The sequence below is a fragment of the Leptopilina heterotoma genome, unplaced genomic scaffold (genome assembly GCF_015476425.1).
Source record: "Leptopilina heterotoma isolate Lh14 unplaced genomic scaffold, ASM1547642v1 Lhet_183, whole genome shotgun sequence".
Taxonomy (NCBI): Eukaryota; Metazoa; Arthropoda; class Insecta; order Hymenoptera; family Figitidae; genus Leptopilina; species Leptopilina heterotoma.
In genome coordinates this window covers 632,759-660,575 of record NW_025110901.1, presented here as the reverse complement: position 1 = coordinate 660,575, position 27,817 = coordinate 632,759, and the positions used below count along the sequence as shown (strand labels likewise).

The window sequence follows — 27,817 nt, the reverse complement described above, 5'->3', positions numbered from 1 at the left end:
CAAATTGAATGTTATTACATTCCATTGAAAAAGAATGTTTAAAAAATAATTAAAATAATTAATTATTTATATTTATTTATAATTTAATAATTATTAAAAAATAAAAAATAAGGAATTTGTAGTTTAAAAAATAAAATTTTCCACAAACAAATTCTTTTTTTTTTGTGTGTGCAACAAATTTTATTTTTTTTAAACATTTCTTTCAAGTAAATGTTATAAATTAAATTAATTTTTTTTCGTATACGAAAATTATACGAACAATATTTTTAGTAACAATTACTTTATTTTTAAGTTTATTAATTTATTTTTTAAAAATAATTTTTACATAATATGAAACTTGGTAGTTATGAGCATTCTCATCACGAGTTTCCTGCAAGAAAGGAAAGAGAAGAATTAAGATAGAAAAAAAGAGTGAAGACTCAAGATTGAAGCACAGTTTTTCTAAGGATATCAAATTAAAAATTAAAAATACGTTTTTTGTCTCAATTTGATATCCTTTGGAAAACTGTGAGAGAGAAAAAATATGTCAAATCGAATTTTTTTTTTGAAAAAATTTTTTTCTCATGATTTTTCATTAGTAATTTTGCCTTATTATCTTTAATTACTATTAGGGTAATTTAGTAATTTGTATCAAATTTATTTACTATCCAATAAATAAATACAAAAAAGTGTATAAATTATTATAAATTATTAATTTGTTAATTATAATTATGAATTATTAATTGCGTGTGTATGAATAGTATGAATTTATAATTTATAAATTATAATTATGAATTATTAATTATATTTATAAATTATAGTTTATAAATTATAATTTGTAAATTATAATTATTATTCATTATAATTTATAAATTATGAGCATAAATTATAATTATTAATTTATAAATTATATTTTAATTTATTTATGTTGAAATTTTGAATTAAAATGTACTTCTTTTTCATTAAGGGCATGCGCCTCGGTTACGCCTTAATTATACGTCACTGATTGGGCACACACCTAACTGCACCAGAGAGAAGAGCGAACGGTGAAAGATTGGCGGCTGATTCTTTATTCTTTCGTAGAAAATTATTTATTATTAATTGAGCAACGAGATCTATAATGGAGGAAATTCTAAAAAAGTTACTACTTCCCGACAATGAGAAGATTCAAGAGGTTAGTAAATATTAATTGTTTATTTCCTTGAAATTTATCTATTGCGAAAGAAAAACACGTGCTTTCTTAAACCGGTTAAAAAAATATTATAATTTTTATAAAAAAATCATATGGTTCTTGATTTTGTCCCCCTTTCATCGATATTGAGTGGATGAATATATTTATAAACTTAACAATAATATACAATGAAGATTAATTATGTTCCTAACCTAAAAATGCATGTGTCTTACAATTACTTTCTGTTACTACTGGAATTATTTACAGGAAAAAAGTATTATTTTTCAGTTTACGTATTTATTTTTTACTTGTAATTATTATTGTCTTGTGCCTTTTGCAGGGTACGATTGAGCTTCGAGAAGCTTTCAAGGAACCAGAAAGTACACCAGCATTGTACCGTATTGCAATTTCCTCGCCAAATCCTGAGGTTAGTTGAAGTTCTCAGTATTTTTGTTTATTTATTTTTATTTATTTTATTTTGTCTTTTTATTAATTTGGGTGTTAATTAATTTATTATAATTTACAGATGAGGCAATATGCAGCTGTGCTTCTCAGAAAACGTTATAGCAAGTGGAAAAATTGGTTAGCTTTACCTGAGCACATTCGCAATGAATTTAAGGCTGTTATGTTGCAGGTGACAAATTTTATTTGAATATAATTAAATTTTATTAAATCTATCTCTATATTTTTGTTGATTATTTTTTCATTTTAAATAAGGCTTTGAATTTGAAAATTTTTTAAATTTAATTCTTTTTGGAAATTAAATAAGAAAAATCAATTAAACAAAATTGTTTTGAATTTAATTTAATTTTTGTCGCAATATTTTATTAAAAACTTTTGAAAATAATTAAAATCTTTCAAAAAATATAATTTTGGAAAAGAATTAAACTGTTTTGAAGAATTTAATAACCAAATTTTTTTAAATCATAGATTCTTTCAAGAAATGCTATTAAAACTTTTAAAAATAATTGAATTCCTCCAAAGAATTTTATTATTTACTAAAATAATTTAATTCCTCAGAAGAATTTTATTATTTTCTAAAATAATTAAATTGACTCGAAAAATGTCCTTAAAATTTTTTAAAGTAATTAAATTCTTTCAAGAAATTTAATTAAGAATAAATTGAATATGATTATATTCTAATGATAAAATTTTATTAAAAATTTTCAAAATAATTAATTGAACTCCAGCGAATGGCTTTATTATTTATGAAAATAATATATAAAATAAAAAATAATAAAATTTGCAAAAATACAAATTAAAAAATGTATCGAAAATTAAAAAAAAATTTTTTGAGGCATTTAATTAAAATTATACTGAAAATAATTCAAGTTTATTTAAATAAATAAATGAAATTTTTCTAAAGAATTTTTTATCAAAATTTTTTAAATTAATTGAATTTTTTCAAAGAGTTTAATTAAATTTGTGCTGAAATTAATTGAGTTTTTCTAAAAAATTCTTAAAAATTTTTTAAATAATTGAATTCGTCCGAACAATTTTATTTTTTACGAAAATAATTAAATTCTTGAGACGAATTTTATTAAAATATTTGAAAACAATTAAATTGTTTTGAAGAATTTTTTTCAAATTTTTGATTATTATAAAATTCTTTTAAGAAATTGAATTAAAAACTAATTGAAAATAATTAAATATTCTAATAAACAAAATTTGTCAAAAATTTTGAAAATAATTGAATTCTTTCAAGAAAGTTTATTAAAATTGTATTGAAAATTATTTAATTTCTCCGAAGCGCTTTATTATTTATGAAAATTTTTATTTTTAAAAATTTTTATTATTTTTTATTTTAGATATATTTATCTAAAATAAAAAATACAAATTGTAAAAATACAAATTCAACTGTTTTAAAGAGAATTTAAATTCTTTTGTGGAATTTAATTAAAACTATACTGAAAATTCTTTGAAAAAATATTTTACCACAATTTTTAAAAATATAATTGAATTTTTGTGAAGAATTTTATAAAAATTTTTGAAAATTTGTTATTGAATTGTTTTAAAGAATTTGATTAATATTTCTGAAAATAATAAATAATAATTAATAATTTATTTTAATTATTAATAAATAATTATTTATTTATTTCATAGGCACTTGTAAACGAACAAGAGAAGTCTGTGAAAAACGCAATAGTACAATTAATTGGTATTATCATAAAACACGAATTACCGAAAAATGGATGGCCTCAAGCTCTTCAATTTATTCAACAATTGATAACAAGTGACAATATGGCTGAAAAAGAAGTAAGGATTGGAAATTAATTAATTAATTAAGGATTAAATTTTAATTTAACATATTATGTTAAATTAAAAATATAGTAATGCAAATATTTTATGTTGAACGTGAAAATGTATTAAAGAAAATTTTCCATTTTCAGTTGGGTATGTATACTTTGTCGATAATTACGGAAATTGCCAGCGAAGCATATTTGCCTACTTCACAAGCCATAATGACCATTTTGAGTCAAACTCTGAATAATCTTCAAGATCTTGCAAATTCAGTTGCGTATTATATTATAAAAACGATGCTGAATTTTGTACCTTACGTATCACAAAAACAACATGTAAGTATTTTGGGTATTTTAAATTAATTACTAATTATTTAAATTTTTATTTAATTGATATTGATAATTTATTAAAATATGAAATAATTTTATTCTGTTAATTTCTGATTAATTAATTTAATAGCTAATTAACTAAGTTGTAGTCAGCAATTTTTTTTGCTCAATAATAGTAAGAAATTAATTTAATGTTTAATTTGCTGAGTAAAAGTCAGAAAATCGATAATAATATTGATGAAATAAAAAAAAATAATTTTTTAATTACAGATGGTGAATGCCTATCATGAAATGATGCCAAGAATGTTGAATACCATTGTTGCCTTATCTGAATCGCACGAAGAAAAAGCCATTGAATGTTACGAATTATTTGAGGAACTTTGTGACAATGCTGTCACTGTTATATCGCCACATTTGAAAAATGTCATTGCGATGAGTTTAACTATCGCTCAAAATAAAAGTCTCGGCAGTGAACTCCGTGTCAAGGCAATTGCAGTTGTTGGCTGCCTTGTAAGAACCAAAAAGAAAGCCATTGTCAAAAACAAATTAGTCGAGCCAATCATAGGTGAAGAGAATAATTTTATTTCTTTTATATTTTTAATGAACTTTTTTATACAATTTGAAAATTTCGATATTACCAAAAAATTTTTGGTTTTACTTTGTAAATAGTAAATAGTGTAATTGATAATGAATTTTTAAAAATTTTTAATTTGTAAAAATTTGTACTAATTCTAAAAATTTGCAGATACTCTCTTCGCTTTGATTTCTTCTCGACCGGACGACGAGGAAGAGGAAATTTACTTTAATGGCGATGATGAAGATAAATCACCGATGACTTGCGCTACTCAAACGTTAGATGCACTTGCCCTTTATTTACCACCAGATAAGCTGATTCCACATTTGGTACAATAATTTTTTTTTACTGACATTTAGGACCTACTGTCAATGACAGTATTAGAAATTGATTACAGAATTATAATTTTTTTTATTTAATTTAATTACATCAGGGTTCGAACTAGGTCCGCAAATTTCAGTTCGTAAAATGTACGATATAATTTGGAGAATTTTAGAGAAATTACAAATAATTACAGAAATTCAATTATTTTGAAAAAATTTGTTTAAATTCTCGTCAAAATTTCAAATTATCTTAAATATCCAAACTCTTCTCCGAAATTCAATTATTTTCAAAAATTTTCCTCAATTAGATGATTTTCAATATCTACTATTTTAATAAAATTTTCCGAAAAAATTCAATTATTTAACAAAATTTTGATAACATTCTACGCAAATATTTAATTATTTTCATAAAAAAAAAATTTCACAGAAATTTAATTATTTACAAATTTTTATTATAAATTTCTTCGTATGAATTCAATTACTTTCATAAATAATAAAGTTTTTATAGGAATTCAATTATTTTCGTAAATAATAAAACTCATTTGCAGAATTTCAATTATTTTGAAAACAATTTTAATCATCGAGATCCTCGAAAAATGTAATTATTCTTAAAAATTTAATTAAAATTCGTCCAAAGAATTCAATTTTAAAAAACATTAAATTATTCAATAAATTATTTATTTTTGTATTTAAATAATTTTCGTAGAATTCTCGTAGAATTTTTATAATAAAAAATATTGATTAATAATGAATTTCACTTAAAATTTTAGATTATAATTGAATATTAAAAGCATTATAGCGTGATCTTTTTTTACAAATAATTGAATTTTGAAAAGGTTTCAAATTAAAATCTTTGAAAATTATAATTTTTCATACTTTTAACTAACAATTCTGTAGAAGAATTAATTTTTTTGAAAAATTTTATTTCAATTTTACTTCTAATTATATTTTTAAAGTTTCCATTTTCTAATATATGTTTAATTAATTTTCGAATAATTGAAATTTTGTAAAATTGAATTGTAAACAAGTGAATTTGATAATTCTCAAAGATCTTTTTTAAAAATTGTTAAAAGTAGTGAATTTATAGAAGAATTTTAATTAAAAACACTAAAAAAAATTTTTAATTTGGAGAAGTTACAAATAATTTCAGAAATTCAATTATTTTCAAGAGTATTAAAATAAAATCCTTCGCAGAAATTTAATTATGTTGAAAAATAATAAAATTCTTCTTGGGGATTCAATTATTTTTACAAATAATAAAACTCATTGCAGAATTTTAATTATTCTTAAAAGCAATTTTAATCAAATTCCTCAAAAAATGTAATTATTCTTAAAAATTTTATTAAAATTCGTCGATAGAATTCAATTATTTAAAAATTTGTTGATAAAATTCTTTATAAGAATTCAATTTTAAGAAACATTCAATTATTGAATAAATTATTTAATTTTGTATTTAAATAATTGAATTCTCGTTGAATTTTCTAATAAAAATTGATTAAAAAATGAATTTCAGTTAAAATTTTAGATAATAATTAAATATTAAAAGCAATACAGCGTGAATTTTTATAAATAATTGAATTTTGAAATTAATTTTTTTGAAAAATTTTAATTGCGGATTTTTTTTTTGTATTATTTGAAGTTTTTATTTTCTAATATATGTTTAATTGAAAAATTTACGAATAATTGAAATTTCCTAAAATTGAATATTGTAGGCAAATGGATTTGAGAATTGTCAAAGAACTTTTTCGAAAATTATTAAAAATATTTGATTTAGAGAAGAATTTTAGTTAAAAATTCTTGAAAATAATAATTGAATTGAAATGATGGTACATTAATTTAATTACAGAATTGCAGTATTACATTATTTAGATAGAAAATGTTAATTAAATTTAAAAAATTTTAAATTATTTAATTTAATTATAATTTGGCTATAATTACAGTTATTGCACATTGAACCGGGTTTGGAGGGAACGGACATTTACAAGAAGAAAGCAGCTTACTTGGCAATGGCAGTTTTGGCTGAGGGTTGCTCGGAATATATTCGTACGTCGTATCTCGAAACTTTTGTCCGATGTATTTGCAGTGGAATTGTCGATCCCACGCCAGTTGTTCGTAATGCCGCACTTTTTGCACTTGGACAATTCTCTGAATTTCTTCAACCTGACATCAGTAATTATGCGACGGAATTGTTGCCAATTTTTTTCGAGTACCTCGCGCAAATTTGTAATTTCATTAAACAGGAGAAGAAAGAACCGCCTGCAGTCGATCGAATGTTTTACGCATTGGAAATGTTTTGTGAAAATTTGAATGTCAGTCTATTACCATATCTGCCGAATTTAATGGAGAGATTATTTGAGAGTTTAGATCATCAATCGCCAGTGCACGTGAGGGAACTTGCTTTAAGTGCAATTGGCGCTGCAGCCAATGCAAGTAAGGAAAATATGGTTCCCTATTTGGAGAGGATTCTCGCTATTTTGAATCCTTATTTAATTGAGAAACAAACGGAGGAGACGATGTGTTTGCAAATTCAAGCGGTTGGTGAGTAAATTGATGTTGTTAAATTTATATTGTTGGTGGTTAAATTAATAATATGTTGATGATCGATTTTTTTAGATACTCTTGGTGTTCTTGTTCGAACAGTGGGGGAAAATATCAAGGATAACTCTTCGACTGCTCTGGCTGTGAAATCACTCGAATGCGGAATGACTTTATTGAAAGAATGCAATGATCCTGATTTGAGAAAATCTGTTTATGGTTTGGCAGCTTCCGCCAGTATGGTAATGAAGAAGGACATGAATTTCGCACTCTCTCCAATTGTCGATCAGATAATTAATAGCATAAAGAGTTCTGAGGGCGTTGTGGTAATTAAAAATTTAATTTCACTAGGATTTTTAGATTTTTTAAATTTAATTTCTAGAGTAGTTTAACTATTTGTCAAAAAATATTTCAGACTCATTACAAGGAAAATGAAGAAGCTGCGTTTCCGGTATACGAACCGTGTTTGCAAAACAGTGACAGTGACGGAGAAGAGGACATTGAAAATACAGACAATGAAGATGATGACGACGATGAGGATATTGCCGGTTTCAGTGTGGAAAATGCCTATGTGGAAGAAAAAGAAGAAGCTATCCTTGCTCTTAAGGAGATCGCACAAAACACAGAGTGAGTTACTTTATTTTTAATTCTTTTCTATTTTTCTTATTTTCTATTTTATTTACTTTATTTTTATTTACTTTATTTTTATTTATTTTATTTTATTTTCTATTTTATTTGCTTTATATTTTTCATTTTTTTACTGTTAGTTTTTTTATTCATTAACAATGTGTTTACACTTGTAGAGAAGTATTTTTGCCTTTCCTCGAAGTCTCCTACAATGAGGTGTTCAAAGTGATAAGCTATCCGCAGGATGACATTAGAAAGGCGGCGATAGAAGCACTTGGACAATTTGCTATAAATTTCTCAAGGATTAATACCATCGAGGGAAAAGAAGCAACACAAAAAGTCCTTTCAGCTCTCATACCAAAGTTTTCAGAGATTATTAGACTAGACTGCGAGCGCTCAGTTGTTATTAGTGCTTTAGATGAATTAACGGAGGTGCTAAAGGAAATTAAAACCGATGTTCTCATAATCGAAGGTCACAAGGAGGCAATTATGAATTGCATCACAGAAATTTTAGCAGGTGAATAGAACACAAAATTTTCTCTACAGAGTATGAAAAGTAAAATAAAAATAATAAAATAAAAGTATAAAAAACATTAAATTTTAAAAAGTATATAGATAAAAAATATTAAATATTAAAAGGTATATAAATCAAAAATATTAAATAGTAAAAACTAAAAAGTATATACAATATTCAAATCCATTTCTTTACAATATTCAATTTTACGAAATTTCAATTATTCCTAAATTCTTCAATTAAATAATATATTAGAAAATAAAAACTTCAAATAATATAAAAAAAAAATTCTGAAATAAACTTTTACAAAAATATTAATTTCAAAATTCAGACTATATTGGTTTTAATATTTAATTATTATTTAAAATTTTAACTGAAATTCATTTTGAAATCAATTTTTATTAAAAAATTCTACGAGAATTCAAATATTTAAATATAAAAAAATAATTTATTGAATAATTGAGGGTTTCTTAAAATTGAATTCTTATAAAGAATTTTATCAACAAATTTTTAAATAATTGAATTTTTTGACGAATTTTAATTAAATTTTTAAAAATAATGACATTTTTCGAGGAATTCGATTAAAATTGTATTAAAAATATAAATAATTAAAATTCTACGATGAGTTTTATTATTTGTGAAAATAATTGAATCCCGAAGAAGAATTTTATATATTATTTTTGATCAAAATTAAATTTCTGCGAAGAATTTTATTACTCTTAGAAATAATTGAATTTCTGAAATAATTTGTAACTTCTCTAAAATTAAATTTTTTCTTTAGTGTATTTAACTAAAATTCTTCCATAAATCCATTTATATTCTTAATAATTTTTGAAAAAGTTCTTTGAGAATTTTCAAATTCATTTGTTTAAAATTCAAATTTACAAAATTTCATAATTATTCGGAAATTCTTAAATTAAATATATATTAGAAAAGAAAAACTACAAGGAAATAATTTTAAGTAAAATTGAAATAAACTTTTTCAAAAAAATTAATTCTTCTCCAGAATTGTTAGTTCAAAGTATGAAAAATTAAAATTTTCAAAGATTATAATTTGAAACCTTTTCATAATTCAATTATTTCTTAAATTTCACGCTATAATGCTTTTAATATTGAATAATAATCTAAAATTTTAACTGAAATTCATTTTTAAATCAATTTATATTATAAAATTCTACGAGAATTCAATTATTTAAATAAAAAAATTAATAATTTATTGAATAATTAAATGGTTTTTAAAATTGAATTCTCATAAAGAATTTTATCAACAAATTTTTAAATAATTGAATTCTTTTGACGAATTTTATTAAATTTTTCGAGGAATTCGATTAAAATTGTTTTAAAAGTTATTGAAATTCTGCAAATAAGTTTTATTATTTATGAAAATAATTGAATTTCTAAAAAGAATTTTACTGTTTACGAAAGTAATTGATTTTCTGTAAAAAAAATTATTTATGAAAATAATTGAATTAATGCGAAGAAATTTATGAAAAAATTTGTAAATAATTGAATTCCTGTGAAATTTTTATTTTTTTACGAAAATAATTAAATGTTAGCGTAGAATGTTATCAAAAATTTTTTTAAATAATTGAATTATTTTGGAAAATTTTATTAAAATAGTAGATATTGAAAATCATTTAATTGAGGAAAATTTTTGAAAATAATTGAAATTTTGCCAAGAATTGTATTAAAATTAGTAAAAATAATTGTATTTCGGAGAAGAATTTTAATATTTCTAATGATAATTAAAATTTTGACGAGAATTTTATAAAATAATTGAATTTCTTCAATCATTTGTAATTTCTCTAAAATTCTCCAAATTATATCGTATAATTTACAAACTTTTCGTCCTTTCTTGATTTGTTTATTTTTTTTTAAATTTTTATTACGGACTTATTAAATTTATTAAATTACGGGCTTTACGGACCTTTCTTAAAAAAAACTGACATTTCCTGACTTGAAGCAAATTTACGTACCTAGTTTGAGCCCTGAATAATTAGAATAATTATAATTATTTCTTCTCAGTTTTAATTTCAAAATAAAAATGCTCTTTTCTTCTTTTTTCAGGACGAACATATTGTCAAGATCAGGAGGAGGCGGACGAGGAAGATATGGAAGCTGAACAGGACGAATTGCTGATAGAGTGCGCTGGTGATTTGTTGACTCATTTTGGAAGACTTCTTTCTCCTGAAGAATTTGCCCACTTCTTTCAAACTCTTTTAGCTTTTATTCTAGAACGACTGGTAAGGGATTTTATGACGAAACAAGAACTTGTAGACATTTTTCTCTATTACAAATTTTTAAAAATTAGTGACAAAAAAATCTCTTTTACAGAAAAAGAATAAAACAGAGGCTCAACGTTCCTTCGCCGTTGGAACAATATCAGAATGTTTCTCTGGATTAAAGCAAGCAGTGGCACCGTTTGTTCAACAAATTATGCCTCTACTTCTTGAACTCACAAGTGACTCGAATGCTGAAGTTCGTAATAACGCTATTTATGGAATTGGAGAAATTGCTTATCATGGAAAAGACGTGATTTTCTCGTAATTATTTTTCTGTTTATTACGCTTTTTTTAATAATTCTGAATTATTAAAAAAAAACATCTTTTCTCTATTTATTATTAAAATAATTTTATAATTTTCAATTATTCATTATTATAATAATTATAATTTAATATTATGATTATTAAAATTATTTTACGTTTAAAAGTAAATTAAAATAAAGTTTATTTTTTTTTAAATTCTTTTTTTATTTCCAGTAAATTATTTCTTTCGTCTATTTATCCAATTGTTGCATTACTTTTAACTAGAATTATTTTTCAGATATTATCCAAATATTTTACAAACATTGTCGAATGGAATTCAAAATGAATCGCACGCTGGAGCAAGGGACAATGTCGTTGGCGCGATCGCTCGACTAATTAGCACAAATTATTCAATTTTACCATTGGATCAAGTTTTCCCGGTCTTCATCAATCAATTGCCATTGAAGGAGGACGTTGAGGAAAATAAAGCAGTTTTTGAGAGTATCCTAACGCTCTATAAAGCAGGTCACGAAATTCTTAAACCTCACATTACAACATTAATAAATGTATCCAGTTCTCTTTTGAGCGACAAAAAATACAACAACGATGGTGAGTCGAATTTTGTTCCAATATTTATTCTTCAAATTTTCAATATAGTATTTTTGCTATATTGTTTTCGCTGACGATAAATATTTTCTCAAAAGTAGAATCAAATCCTGAATTTGGTAGAAAAAAAAATTTTTTTATTATTTAATTAACTTTTATGATTATTACTCAAATTATATTATTATTGTATAATTATTATATAATTTAGTATTATTTAGAATATTTGGAACTTTTGGAGGGTTTTTGTAATACTTACAAGTGGAAATTTTACACTAAGTTCTTTATTATTTGTTCGTTAATTTTTAACATGTTGCATTCTCATTAAGAGACAGTTTTGCTTTTTTATTGACAAGGTAATTATTTTATTAATTTTAATATTTAAATTGTTTTGTTTTCTTTTTCTTATATTCTTTGCTTTTTATACATTTTTTTTGTTTTTTTATTTTTTCTATTTTTTCTATTTTTTTACTTTTTTCCTTTTTAATTTCTGCAAGATTTGCTTTTTGCAAAAAAAAGATCTTTCTTTTTGAAAGATTTGCAAAAAGCAAATCTTGCAGAAATTAAAAAGGAAAAAAGAAAAAATTAAATTGAATCCACCGTTATTGAAATATTTTTCTCTTTTTTCCATAGAAACGAGAAACTTAGTTGTGGAATTTCTGAATTCAGTTAGAAGAGACTTTCAAAGCGAATATCAAATGGTACTTGGAGATCAAACGCCAGATATTCTAATCAATCAACAAGCAACATTTTCACCTTAAAAAAATGCTTAATGTAAGATCAGCTATTTTTTCATTTGACAACGATAGTGAAAATAATTTAGATAATCTACTTTTATTTTAAGGTATCTGGAATTATCGAGAAATTCTTGACACTTCAAATTTAATAGTAATAATGAGACTGCTTTTATTATTCTTTTTTTTTATCAATTAAATATTCTTTAAATTCTACTTATATTTATATAAATATATTATTCAAAGCTGCTAAATTTTTATACGAGAAGAAAAAATTTTTGCTACAAATTTTTAAATTTTTTTAAGAAAAATAAAGTTTTATATAACTATTTTTTTTTAGAAATATGTAAGAATTTAAGATTCTATTTTTTATGTGTAAATTGTAGTTTTCTTTTTGTGCGAAACAATTTACGATAATTCAAGTGTCTAAATTATTTATTTATCTAGTTGGACTTTCGTTTTTTTCTGATTGCTTTCGGATATATTTTGTTTTTTTTTGAAAGTTTAAAATCTATGGAATAGAGAAAATTAATATAATGAAAAAAAAATCAAAATGAAATATTTTTCTGTAAAACATCGAAAAAATAATAGTATGCATGAAATGTTTGCTTTTTTAATTTAGAGACAATATACTAGTGCTGAGATTGTTGCACTGGATATTCTATTTTTTTGTGTGCTCATTTTTTTTCTAAATAATTATGCAAGAAAAGCGTGATATACACTATCAATAGGTATTTTATATAATTCGAAAAAAGTATATATTTATATGTACAGTGAAAGATGTTCTAGCTTTTTGTGATATGATTATTGACCTCTAAGGAGTTGAATCACTATATTATATAATTCAATAGTTCCACGAATAAAAAATCTTTTTTTATGAATGTTACATTCTCGATTTTTGCCGTTAACAATATTTCCAATTTATTCTTTTTTTTTGGTATTATGGGAATAAAATCGAAAGAGTATTTTTCTTTAAAAGTATTTTTTTCCGAATTTTTAATTCCGTCTGTCTTCTATTGTATTTTGCCGAAAGAAATTAGTTTTTAGCGAAGTATTTTTTTTCTCGCTCATTTCCGATTGTATTTTTTTTGTATTTAAAAATTTCGATAAATTCCTGTATGTTCTGGAATAATTTCACGTGAATATCTTTATCGACTTTTGTATGAATCGTAAATTTTTATTGATTTCATTTAGTAAGAATGATGGAGAGAATGTCGTTTAGTACAGATAGAGTAGATAAAATAGACGTGAAATGCGTTCACTATCGAATGTCGGGGATGCTATCATTTCGTTATCAATGGCGCGATGATAACTCGATGGTCAGTTGAGTTTCCGTAAGCTTACTTTAAGCAACAGAAACACCTTGATTGAGTTATCGGAACACTTTCGAAAGTTTCACTTTTTTTTCTTTGTGTTCTTTCAAAAAAAAATTCGTTCTCTTTAATTTACAATCATGAAAAATTGTTTTCAAATACTTTTCTCTCGGCAAATATTTCTTCATTTTGGAAAATGAATTTTTTCATTCTCACATCTTGCGTGAAATTTATTCTCCATTCGTCTAGACAGAAATTCGAATTAAAATTACTGTATTTCTCAGTCCATTGGAAATGGATATTTAAAATTTTTTTTTTTTCTGTGATAAGTGTTAGCAAATCTGATTTTAAAAAAATTGATAATACTCTTCCTTGAGATATTTGAAATCTTTTCTACGTTTAGTTCAAAATTATACAAATTATTATAAATGCCAAGTACTGTATAAATTTGTGTATCTATTATTGGTAGTGACGAGTTTTTAAATTAAAAAAAAACGAATCGTCGATGCTCGATAAGGAAGGTGTGGAAAAATCGGTTTTACCGACCGATCTTGTGTAGTTTTATTTGTATTATTCTTCTTGTTAATAGAATTGAGAAAGGCTTCTCCAGGAATACGTTCAGAAAAGATACATAGTTACTCGTAATTGCTCGTGGAGCAATGCGGCTGTGATGAGACAACGAAAATCGGAATTCACACTGCCTTCAATAAATTCTCTCAGTGGTGTTTTCCGTCCTTCGATGACTCAATTCTTTACATTTATAAATCAACATATTCGTATTTCGGGCATGTGTTTATTATTGCAAATCAAATATACTAGTATTAGCGAGTATTTGTTTCGAGGACCCGCGATCATGATTTCCTGCTATATCCACTGAGAAAAGAGCGGAAGTTGTAAAATTCGACAAATATTCATTGAAATTCCCTTGATTTTGGTATATTGAATAATTTCAAATAAGCACGCGTGTGTCGAGAGGAGAAAAAAAAATAAGTGAAGAAGTGTTATTTCACAAAATTTCAGTGATAAGTGTGTTGGAAAAATAATTTTCTCAATGGATTTTTGAAATAATGTCGAAAAATTGGTGAGTTACTTTTTTTTAATTTCAATTTTTTTATTTTTTGAATTAAACTTTGATTTAAATTCTAAATGAAATTGTAATTAAATTCTAAATGAAATTGTAATTAAATTCTAAATTAAATTATAATTAAATTCTAAATTAAATTATTAGTAAATTCTAAATTAAATTTAGTAAATTCTAAATTAAATTTAGTAAATTATAATTAAATTATAGTTAAATTATAATTTTTGAATTATAATTCACAAATGAAATTAGTATTGTATTTGTAGAATATAAAATCTAGTGTCAATAAAATCTGATAAGATAATTGAATTTCAAAATGAATGGGTCAATTTGAACCAATTTTGGGTATTTTATTACCTTTTGGAACAATTGAACGGGGGATAAATAAAATTTTGACAGTTATTTAACTTTGATCACGTAGTAAATTGATAACAGGATGCAATATTATAAATAGTCAATGGAAAGCGATGTCCTTTTTAATAAAAGAATTTAATTATCGCATACGTAGTTTGGAGCCTGACTTGTTTCACTAAATTATATTTCGTGACGGAAAGTAATTTAATTCACTTAAAGAAATTATTTTTCTGATTTGAGTCAATTATTATCAAATTATCAATTTATATAGGTAACTAAAAAAATTGAAAATGTTTTATAAAAAATGAAAAAAGAAAAATTTGTAGAAAAAAAATTGAGAAGAAAATTTCTATTAAAAATAATTGCAAAGAAAATTTGTAGAAAAATAATTGAAAGAAATAAAGGGAAATAATTGAAAGAAATAAAGAGAAATAAAAAAAAATTGAATGAAAATTAATATAAGAATTTGGAAGAAACATTCATAGAAAAAAATTGAAAAAAAATTATACAAAAATAATTGAAAGAAAAATTTATAAATTGAAAAAAATTTATACGGGAATAATTGAAAAAAATTGAATGTAGATTTATCGAAAAAATAATTGTAATTTCGCTAATTTGTATTAATTTTCATAAAGATTTACTTTGTAGTGGTTTTGTATTGGATAAAAAAAAATCTTGTATTTTTTTTATATTTATTTTTTTATTATTTATTTTTCATACATAAAAATTCAGGCAATTACACGCACAAAGAAATGAAATAAACATGAAAAGACTATGTACTTAACTTTTATTAAATTGAGTAGTTAATTTTAATGACTTGAAAGTAAATTAGATGTTAGATAATAGTAATAGTTACAGGTTTGTAACATATTTTTTTTCAATTGACGTCAGTTTAAAACAATTGACGTTAATTTCTTATCACATTGGTGTAGTACTTTTGCGGAAAATGTTTAGTTTCATAAATATATTTAACACTTGTGCACTTTTTCAAGTTCAAATTTATAAAAAGCTCTTAAAATCCCAAGTAAGATGGTATATATCCTTCAAAAGCGATAATTTTATTTTTGGATTTTCTATTTTTGTCCTTCCTCTATTTTTCTGTTTTATTTTCATTCATTTTTTGAATAATTCTTAAAATTCTTTTTTTGGAATTAAATTAATAATTAGAAATTTTTAATTTTATTTAATATTAATTTTATATTTAAATATAAAAAAATGATAATAATTATCATTAAATTATTATTAATTAATTATTATAATTATATTTAAATAAATCTAAAACATATATTAAAATTATATTGTGATGTTATTTTGTTTAAATTAAAATTATTTTTTAAAATTTTATTTAAAATTAATTTTAATTTAATTAAAAATAATTGTTCGGTTTTTAATTCTTTTTTTAATTTTCCTTTTTCGAATAATCTTGAAATTTATTTTTTAAAAGTGAATTTGAAATGGATTTTCGGTTCGCATTAATATTGTGAGAGACAAATTTTTTGACGAAATAAAATTTAAAGAGTCGTTAAACTTAATTTATATTCTTTCACTATTTAATATCAATGATATGGACGTCTGTGGAATAAGGATAATTATTGGATTATTAAATTGTCGATTCAAAAGTTTGATGTCCCCGGAATATTAAAAACAAATTCTGCGAGTAATTTAAAACCAAATTAGTTTTCTTTTTCCTTTTAATAATAACATTAAAATTCAATATCATTTTAATAAATCGAGATTTATTCAATGAAAAATTTATTCGTACGTTATGTAATTTATTTATTTAAAAATAGAAGAAATTTATAGCTATTAGCTAAATTAACCGAATAATTAAAAATAAGGAATTAATTATTAATTAGTTGCTTTAGCTAAGTCAGCTAAATATTTATAAACAAGAAATTAATTATTAATAATTAATTGAATTAGCTGAATATATTTATCTATTAGCTGAGTCAGCTGAACAATTAAAAACAAAAAAAATTAATTATTAATTAATTAGTTGGATTTAATTAGTTTGATAGTTGGAATTAATTAGTTTGCTAAGTAATTAATTAAATTTTTGCGTCATTCAAAAAAGGAAATTTGTAAAAGTGATAAATTTATAATAAATGCGAACACAAAAATACTTTTTAGATTAGAATGTAAAGTTATTTATTTTTTTTTTATTATTGAATGTAAAATACGTGTTTCGCGATTAAGGATTCTATTGAAAAACAGTTTACACATTTTTCTCCTTCGCTGATTAAAATCTTGCAAGAATATAGCATATATAAACGTGACAGTTGAAAGTGTCTTTTACCTAAATCTCACGTAGGTAGAACAATGTCATTTATATAGTCGGTCAATTCAGCATTGTTTTTTCTTTCTCATCACGTTCAATTCAAAGAAGGGAAATTTTATAAGTAGACATTCGACATTTTTCAACTCTGCGCGACTTACAAAATTTTTGCTTTAATACGATACGAGTTCTTAATAAATTAGCTTTTAACTTTTTTTTTATTACGTATCCAATTTATATGCGAGAGTGGAGAAAAAAATTTCTTTCATACTGTTTGCTATTTTTTTAAAATTAATTTTTATTTTATTTATTTTTTATTTATTATTATTAGTTGTTTTATATAACAATTATTAATTATTATTTTTTTACGCGTATTGATTTTTTTTGTTTTCTATTTTTTATCTAGTTTTATATTTTTTTGTCTGTTTTTTTATTCAACTTTCTACTTTTTTTATTTAAACAATTTTTATTGGAAGTTAATAATAAAAAAAAATTAATTGAAAAATGGAAATTTTCAAAGTTTAAAAATAAAAATATATTGTCGGGAAATATTTTTGTTAATTATTTTTTTGAATTGAAAAATTGAAATCTTCAATGTTTATATTTATTGTTTAAAAATAGATATGTTGTCTGGCAATATTATTGTTAATTACTTTTGGAATTATATTTTTTGTAAATAATTTCAAAATAATTTTTTGTCATCATAAGGAAAATTGGTAGACTTAATCGAACATTTTTATCTTTCTTTATAATAAGTTCAATCGTCTTTGTGATTATTTTATTCATATCCACATTACAAGTTTGTTCTTTTATAATTGTCATACTCTGCAATTAAATCCTTATTCGATTATTATCTTAATCTCAAATTTAATTTGATATTTCGAAAGTGAGAAAAAATTTAATTTCAAATTTCGATTGTGAAAATAAAAATTAAGTTCAATTTCAATATTAGTAAATTTATTTAATTAAATAATTATTTAATTAATCGAATATAATAAGAAAATTAATTTGAATTTTGGTACTTAATTATTCAATTGATTAAAATGATTGGAGTTAATTATTTAATTAATTGAATCGAAACGTAAGAAATAAATTTAGTTAATTTTTAATTATTTCAATAATTGAATTCCAATTCGAATATTAAATTAAATGAAGGTAATTAATTATTCAATTTATCGAATTGAATTAATTATTCAATTTGTCGAATTGAGTTAATTATTCAATTTATTGAATTGAGTTAATTATTTAATTTATTGAATTGAGTTAATTATTTAATTTATTGATTTGAGTGAATTATTTAGTTAATTGAATCAATTAATTAATTTAAGTAGTTTAATTAATTATTTTTCAATTGAATTAATTAATGGAATACAATGAAAAATTTTGCTTTGTTGGAAATTTTCATTTTCAACGACAAAATTGAAAATTGTCAATAAATGTAGGAGAATAATTTTTTTCTGAAAACCTGACGCCTTTCCTGTAATATTTTATTCAGCGTCATTTCTATAGAAAATATTTCATTGATATAGAACTTTATAGACATTGTAATGCTGAATGACCCATTTTAAAGTTTAAACTTTCAAACAAGTATTTTTTTTCCTCATTCTTCTTCTTCTTCTTCTTGACGAAAAGAGAAATATAGATCAAGTCAATATTATACTATGCAATTGAGTTTCCACTTTACTTTATCGCGAGTATTTATTTTAATTTATAGGTATATATATATATATATGTATAGGTAGAGAACAAATTGAATTCCTTTGTTGCGATAAAAGATCTTTTCAAGAAGACAAGAAGGAGCCTTTTTTCTTTTTTCAAATCATATTATATCTTCCTTTTCTTTTTGTTCTAATAGATTCGAGATAATATGTATATTGTACTTAGAAATCAAAGTGTGTGCTTTTAAATAAACAATCTCAACGATTTTCCTCTTTTAACATTTGTGCACGCATTTATATGTGTATGATGATTTGTTATTACAAGTACATAGAGAGAAACGAATCGAGTGTTATGAAACTCTATTGAACTCATTGAGTTTCGAGATCGGATTAAAATATATAGTAATCTCCTTTTATTAGTCATATATGATTTAAACCGATTAATATAGTGCGTGGAATTATGAAAACAAAAAAATATGATTATCACACCTATCGATGATGTCCTTCAAAAAAATCTATACTCCAATAATATTGTAAACATTTTGTTATAATTAATATTCTGACACATTTTTCTTTTTTTTAATAAATAAAAAAAATAAAATATTTAAAAAAAAAATAAGTGTTTTTTTTTTAATATTGTCGGTTGGAAAGAATTTTTTTATTATCGCTAGACTTGTTAATGAGATAACAACACACCATAAAAGTCAATTATTATTATTTGTTTAGTATAATAATAATAATAATAATAATAATAATAATAATAATAATAATAATAATAATAATAATAATAATAATAATAATAAAAATAATAATTAACAATAATTATATTTTAGCTGTCAGAAAATAATACTTTCAAAAATTTACAACTCTTCTTTTCTTGTCAATCAGTAAATAATTATTAGTTTCACTATATTTTTTTATTATTATTATTATTATTATTATTATTATTATTATTGTTCATTTAATACAAATTTGAAAAATTTCATTTTTTCTCATCATTATTGAATCATGTTTCTTATCATTAATGTTTTATAACTATTTCCTTTGACACAGATTTTTTGATAGGAATATTTCTTTTTTTTTTCTTTGAAATATCTTTAAATTTTAATCCATTTAATCTTTTTCCTGTTTATGGAATTAGAGGCTTAGGAATCTATTGGGTATATGTATATATGAAATAATCTTCGAGTATTATTTTTTTTATTGCACTCATTCATGTTTTTCGAGAAATTATTTTAAAGAAAAGTTCAATTTTATTCGGTCAAAAAATAAAACTTAAAGAAAAATTCGAATTCAGTAACAAAAGTTGAATTCAATTAAAAATTAAAAATTGTAATATTTGCTAAAAATGAATTAATAATTCTGATTAATAATTAATAATTAATAACTATCAATTAATTCACAAAGTTTCAAAACTACAGATTTTTTAGATTCTTTCTAATTTAAAATATAATATATAATTTAATTATATTTTAATATTTTTAATATAATTTAATGATAATTTCTGGATTTATTTCTAAAATTTTTCTAATAATACTTAAAGTCTGCAATATTGTGTGAATAGAACTGGTTTATGAATGACAGTTGGAATTTCTATAATAACTATACAGTTTAATATAATGGTTTCATTAATAGCAAGTGTTTAAATTAAGAGACGATTCATATAGAAAATTAAATTATGTGCAATGCACTAATGAGATATTTAGCAATTTAATGGTGTGGGTGTGTTTGTGTACGGAACACAGGCATTTACAAAATGATAATGATAAGAATTGAAATAATCAAGGGACGTGTTGATAATTGAATATTAAACCTAATTCATTGTCATTAATTGAATCGTTAAAATTAAACAATTCATTGGTTCAAGTTTGGCCCATTTTTTTTAAATTTATGTCATTCAAATAGTTATTTTCAAATAAAAATTATTGACACTAGGAAAAAAATATTTTTGCAGTCATGTACTTTTTTTATTGCAATTAGTTTTGAATATTTCAGCAAAAATATTTTATTTTTACTTAAAATTATAAAAGAAATTTTATTTTTAATTTAAAAATGTAGAAGAAATTTTATTTTTATTCAAAAATACAAAAGAAATTTTATTTTTATTCAAAAATACAAAAGAAATTTTATTTTTATTCAAAAATAGAAAACAAATTTTATTTTTATTTAAAAATACAAAAGAAATGTTTCTTTAATTAAAAATAGAAAAGAAATATTCTCTTTATTTAAAAAGACAAAAAAAAAAAAAAATTTGTTCTTTGTACAAAAATGCAAGAAAGAAAAAATTTTTTACAAATAAAATTTAAAACGAAAATTTGTCTTTTAACAGTGCGAAAATCACGATATTGGTGAAAGATTGCGGTCTTTAAGGAGCGACACAAAAATGGATGGAGAAATCAAACCGCTGAGGAGATTCTAATCAACCTAAATGCTGCTCGAGGTCTGCTCAAGAAACATGGACGTGGAATTAGTGGCTCGGACATCCCTCTCCTCTCTTCATAAAGTGGACGAGAATCTCATCATCTCGCCCAATAATCTTGACGATTGGACATGGTCCAGCCTCCGGGTGATTATTTTTATTCAATTTCTCTTCGTCAAAGCCAATTTTTATTTTTACACAAAACGCCCATAATTAATTGATAATAATTTACGCCCGAACGAATAAAATAAACTAATAAATAAATTACCCCATGGAAATAGTCAAAAAAAAAGTCAAACTGTCCCGAATTTTTGATAAATTTGACTAGAAAAATGAAATGAATGAAATACATTGAAAAAAAAATGTTTCAAATATAAAGCCAGAAATTTTTTTCAATTTTTGTGAAAAAAAACTTTATTTGTGCAAATTTTGTTATTGATGAAAATTTTAAAAGCGATTTTTAATTTAATTTTTCGTTGAGAGTTATAATATTCATCTTGGTTGATCGATTTTCAATTAAAAGTGAATTTCCTCAGTGTGTGAAACAATAGGAAGTCTTCAAAGTCACTTGAGCTTAAAAGACCTACACGTGTTAAACATTGGATTTATTTCCAGTGCTCGATAGTGCAACGAAAAATTATAGATTTCTGCGAGTCTATATATTTTTACTAGTTTGTCCTTCTATTCCTTTTAATCCAGTTTCACGATCAACCGCTATGGCAGTGGTTCATTTTTGTTTCCTTATAATAATAATAATAATATAAAACAAAATTAACTTTTGTGAAATAATTTATATCTTAATATTTCGGTGAATCCCTAATAAATAAGATAAAAAAAAAAAAAAAATTTCTATCGAAATGATAAAAAAAAATTGTTATGAGAAAAATTACTTAATGGATTTAATAATAATTCTTGAATTTCTACATTTTGGATTAAATCAGGAATATTTGGATTTCTGTTTTTTGGATTTAAAATTTAATTACAGTTTTTGGATTCAATATTTATTGGACTTCTGCCTATTGGATTAAATATTCTTGGAATTTCTACTTTTTGAATTGAATAATTGCTGATTTTCTACTTTTCGGATTCAGTATTTACTGGATTTCTACATTTTGGATTAAATAATTATCGAATTTCTACATTTCGATTCTGTATTTACTGAATTTCTACTTTCTAGATTGAATTTTATTTGAATTTTTATTTTGGATTAAATATTTATTGAATTTCGGTTTTTTTATTCAAAAATAAAGAGAATTTCTACTTTTTGGATTTAATGATCGCTGATTTTATACATTTCAGCTTTAATATTTATTGGATTTCTACATTTTTGATTAAATAATCATCGAATTTCTACGTTTGGATTCGGTATTTATTAAATTTCTACTTTTTGGAATCAATATTATTAAAATTTTTATTTTAGTTGAAATACATAATATTGAATTTCTACTTTCTGAATTCTGTGATTGAAATTTTAATTTTTGGAATCAACTTTTAATTAAATTTTACTTTTTGGATTAAATATTTATTGAATTACCATTTTTTGGATTCCAAATTTACTCAATTTCTACTTTTGGTATTCAATATTTATTGGATTTCTTGTTTTTCGTTTTAAAATATTAAATCCAAATTATTATTTTGAATTTTTATCTTTGATTAAATGAATCCGAAATTAAAATTCAATATATTGAATCCAAAAAGTAGATATTGTTTTATTTTTTGGATTTAATATTTATTGAAATTCCACTTTTTTGACTAAATATATCCCGATGTCTACTTCTTGAATTTAATAATTGATTTTCTATTTTACGGATTCAATATTCAAATTTTTCAATTTGAAATTGTTTGATTGAATATTATTTAAATTTTTTATTTTGGATTCAATCAATATTTATTAAATTTCAACTTTGTGGATTTAATAACTACTAATTTTCTACTTTTTCTGATTAAATATATTATATTTATTTAATCTCTTCTTTATGGATTTATTATTTACTGAATTTTTTATTTTTTGAATTCAATAATTAATTTTCTACTTTTGCATTCAATATTTATTTGAATTCTACTTTTTTGCTTTCAATATTATTTGTATCGTTTTTTTTTCGATTGAGTATTTATTAAATTTTCATCTTGTGGATTCAATATAATTATTCTTTACCGAATTTCTTCTTTTTTTATTCAATATTTACTGAATTTCAATTTTTTGAATTCAATAATTAATTTTCTACTTTTTTTTTTTTATTTATTTGATTTTTTCTTTTTGGATTAAAAAGTTACTGAATTTCTACTTTCTGATTTCAATAATTATTATTGAATTTTTACCCTTTTGATTCAATATTTATTGCACTTCTGTTTTTTTGAATTCCGTATTATTTAAAGTTTTATTTTCGATTGAATATTTATGAAAATTTCAACTTTGTGGATTCAATAATTGCTGATTTTCTACTTTTCTGATTCAATATATAATTATTCTTTACCGAATTTCTTCTTTATGGATTTAATATTTACTGTTTTTCTACTTTCTGGTTACTTTCTGGTTTCTTATTGAATTTTTACTTTTTGGATTCAACATTTATTTGAATTCTACTTTTTTCATTGAATATTATTTGTATTCAATATTATTTTCAATCGAAAATAAAAATTTTTATTAATTTATTAAATTTTTACCTTGTGGATTCAATAATTGCTAATTTTCTACTTTTCGGATTCAATATAATTATTTTTTAACGAATTTCTTCTTTTATATTTAATATTTACTGAATTTCTACTTTCTGATTTGAATAATAGAATTTTTACTTTTTTGATTCAATATTTATTGCACTTCTGTTTTTTGAATTCAGTATATTATTTAAAGTTTTATTTTCGATTGAATATTTATTAAATTTTTGCCTTGTGGATTCAATAATTGCTGACTTTCTACTTTTGGATTCAATATTTATTTTATTTCTTCTTTTTGGATTAAATATTTATCAAATTTCTTTTTTTTTTGGATCAAAGATTTACTAAATTAAATATTTATTGGAATTGCACTTTCTAAATTCAATATTACTTCAAGTTTAATTTTGGATTGAATGTTTTAAATTTCTATTCAGTAATTGCAGACAATCTACTTTTCGGATTCAATGTTTATTGAATTTCTATTTCTCGGATTCAATTTTTATTAAATTTCTATTTTCCGGATTAAATATTTATCAAATTTCTTTCTGAATTCAATATTATTTGAATATTAATTTTGGAGTGAATTTCTAATTTTTTAATTGAATAATTTATATTTTATTTTCTACCTTTGGATTCAATGTTTATATAAATTTCCACTTTTTGTATTAAATATTTATTGATTTAGAGATTTACCAATTTTTTCGGTTTAATTATTTACTGAATTAAAAGTTTTTAATTTTCTACAATTTTTGTTTCATAATTAAGAAGCAATAAAAGAAAGTGTTGTCACAGATTTTTGTATAGTTTGCAATTTTTTCGCTTCTTTAGTTCTTTTTCACTAAAAGCATTCACGTTGTGTGCAATATTGCCTTTTATATTTCTCACGATATTTTATATAGAATTAGGCTGAAAATATTCATGTGTACGGTTCATTCAAACATGAAGTTCTATTTTTGTAACCACCTCTCTTTTTCCATCGAAAACTGAATCACCAAACGAATACAATTTAATGACAGGATGAAGGAAATGAAAGGTCACCTGCACTTGAATTTTCCTCTCTCTCTAAAATTTGAAATGCGCGATTTTTCATTAGAATCACTGCTCTGACTGTATAAAATAATAATGATGTCTGGAAAATTAAATTCACAGACAGAAATATCTTATATAAAAATATTTCAGGTCAGAGTACGAGATATTATTCTCCACTTATACAGTGTATATTTTATATATATGTATATATAGGAGAGAATCGCGAAGAGAGGGTTGGAACGTCGACAGAAAATTAAAGATCAATATATTACAAGGCCTATATATCTGGACCAAATTCCATTCTTTACTGACCTGAGTCACGTGTAAACATTTTAATCTAATCGTAATGTTTCGTTGTAAACCATTTATTTCATCCCACATTCATATCGAATTGCAATTCTTTTTTTCCCCAAACATTCTCTTTCTCTCTTGATTCGATTTTTGTGTTTAAAATTCACTGCCCTGGATCTGAAAATCTTTCCAGCATCTCATTGGAGCATTTGAATCTTTATTTTCCATTCGTTTAATTTCTTTTTTTGTCTTATGACATTATATTGTTTCTCAAAATATTATTTCTCGAAAAAGAGGATTTTTTTCTCTCTGGGAATTAATATTCCTTTTAATGGATAAAAGGGAGGAAAACGTGGGGCGACTGCGCGAGAAAAGCAGACTATCGGTTTGGAAGTTGCGAAAATGTGTGCATGTGTCTCTGATTGTAAATTGTTTAATTGTACTGCAGGATTCATTATAGTGGAGACCTTGATTTTTATTGATAATTATTTTTAGAATTGAAAAAATTGTTTATTTGGTTTTTTTTTTAATTTGAATTAATTCATTAGTTCTGATGAATAAAAAAAAACAGTAAATACAGGACGATTTATATTCAGTGATTAATTATTAATTTAGTGACGATTATTAATTAATCAATCATTTTTATTTTACTATTATTATTATTTAGTTTTAATAAGTAAATAACCTTTATATTTATAAGTTTTTGTTACAGAACTTTTTTATGACTTTTTTTGTTGCGGAGAATTTATTTCCTGGTTTCTTACTTTTAGAGAATTTATGTTCTGATTTTTTCAATTTTCAGGAAGTTTGTTTATGATTTTGTCTACCTTGGAGAATTTTTTTTAATTTATTTTTTATATTTTTATTCCTTTTTTTGTATTAGAAAGTTTATTTTAGTTTTTACCTTTAGAGAATTTATTTCCTAATTTTTTTCCATTTTAGAGAACTTGATTTCTGCTTCCCAATTTTTTACGACTTGTCAGTTTTAGAGACTTTTTAGTTTTTAAGAAATTATTTTACGATTTTTAATTTTAGAGAATTTATTTTCTGAATTTTCGGTTTTGGGAAATTTTTTCTGATTTTTTTTCGTTCTAGAGAATTTATTTTCGGATTTTCTATTTTAAGAGAATTTATTTTCTAAGTTTTCGACTTTTGAACATTTTTTTCTGACTTTTTTTTCTTATAGAGAATTTATTTTCTGGCTTTCTACTTTCAGAGAATTTATTTTACGACTTGTTAGTTTTAGAGGATTTTTTTTTGTCTTGGAAAATTTCTTTTCCAATTTTTTTTAGTTTTAGAGAATATTTTTGTCTAATTTTCTACTTCTAGAGAATTTATTTTCCGAGTTTTCAGTTTTAGAAAATTTTTTTTCTGACTTCTTTTAGTTCCAGAGAATTTATTTTATGGTTTTTTTTACTTTATTATAAGAATTTATTTTCCGATTTTTCAGTTTTAGAGAATTTCTATTCTAATTTTTTCGCGTTTTAGACAATTTTTTTTATTAACTTTTCAGTTGAAGAAAATTTATTATCTGACATTTTTAAAAGAGAATTTTTTTAGTCTTGGAGAATTTATTTTCCAATTTTTTAGTTTTAGAGAATTTTTTTCTGATTTTTTCATTTTTAAAAATTCATTTTCCGATTTTTAGTTCTAGAAAATTTATTTTTCGACTTGTAAGTTTTAGAAAATGTTTTCCCTCTTTTTTTTCGCTTAAGAAACTTTATTTTCTCGTCTTTTACTTTCAGATAATTTATTTTCCGATTTTTCTATTTTTGAGAATTTTTTTAATGATTTTTTTACCTTTTTGGAAATTTTTTTTTCTGAATTTTTTACTTTTACAAAATTTATTTATTTATTTATTTTCTTTTCCAACAGCATTAAAATATTTTTGAAGTGATGTGCATAATGCATTTTTCAAAAATATCTATTTCATTTTATTATTGTGGAGAAGTTGTTTCGTGAAAAGTTGAAAACTAGCTTACATATATTTTTTGTGCAAACAATGCGGTTAGCCGCAGTCATCACTCAAAGTGGATCGTCCTGTATTTACTGTTTGTTTTATTCATTAGAATCAGAAGTTGAATTTAACTGTTTATTCGCAAATAATAATCACGCGATGAATACAATTTAACGAGATTTTCAATTTTTCAATGGCTTTCAATATTTACTCCTATTTTTTTTAAATGTCGAATTTAAAAATTATTTCAAAGAAAATTCAAGATTTTTATTAATAGTTGAATATTATATTGTCATTAGTGTTTCAAAATTACTATCAAATATTATCAAATAATATTTTTTGATTTACTATCTAAAATTTATTATCTAAAATTAATTGGTTTTGAAACTTCAAAATAAACTCGAAAAAACTGTAAATAAAATTAAATAATATTTACAGTAATTAAAAAATTATGTAATTAAATATAAAAATTATTGAATTTAATTTAAAAGTTTAAATAAACGATTTAGAAAATAAATAAGATAATTTAGAAAATAGATAAAATTATAATGTAATAATAATTGAAACAGTAATAATAATAAGAAGAAATATAAATATTAGTAAGAATAAATAATATTAACAATCATAAAA

General features: G+C 22.5%; 2 protein-coding genes across 4 annotated transcripts in view; both read left to right on the top strand.

The window, feature by feature from the left end:
* The first annotated feature begins 993 nt into the window (after window positions 1-993).
* Window positions 994-13,036, top strand: LOC122500301 (importin-4-like). Its single transcript, XM_043609169.1, has 15 exons — window positions 994-1,153; window positions 1,491-1,577; window positions 1,677-1,784; window positions 3,254-3,406; window positions 3,541-3,726; window positions 3,991-4,285; window positions 4,466-4,623; window positions 6,558-7,155; window positions 7,231-7,478; window positions 7,568-7,779; window positions 7,956-8,296; window positions 10,361-10,536; window positions 10,628-10,836; window positions 11,117-11,427; window positions 12,055-13,036. The coding sequence occupies exons 1-15, from the start codon at window positions 1,100-1,102 to the stop codon at window positions 12,180-12,182; spliced, it is 3,264 nt and encodes a 1,087-aa protein (XP_043465104.1). The 5' UTR covers window positions 994-1,099; the 3' UTR covers window positions 12,183-13,036.
* Window positions 13,037-13,766: 730 nt separating this feature from the next.
* The window catches only part of LOC122500284 (adenylate cyclase type 1-like), a 31,098-nt gene continuing 17,047 nt past the window's right edge, over window positions 13,767-27,817 (top strand). The window contains exons 1-2 of one of the 3 annotated variants that reach the window (XM_043609138.1): window positions 13,767-14,549; window positions 21,166-21,402. In XM_043609138.1, coding sequence (XP_043465073.1) covers window positions 21,265-21,402 — 138 coding nt within the window. In that variant the 5' untranslated portion in view covers window positions 13,767-14,549; window positions 21,166-21,264. The remainder of the gene's footprint in view (window positions 14,550-21,165; window positions 21,403-27,817) is intronic. The other 2 variants (XM_043609134.1, XM_043609135.1) reach the window with 2 other exon arrangements.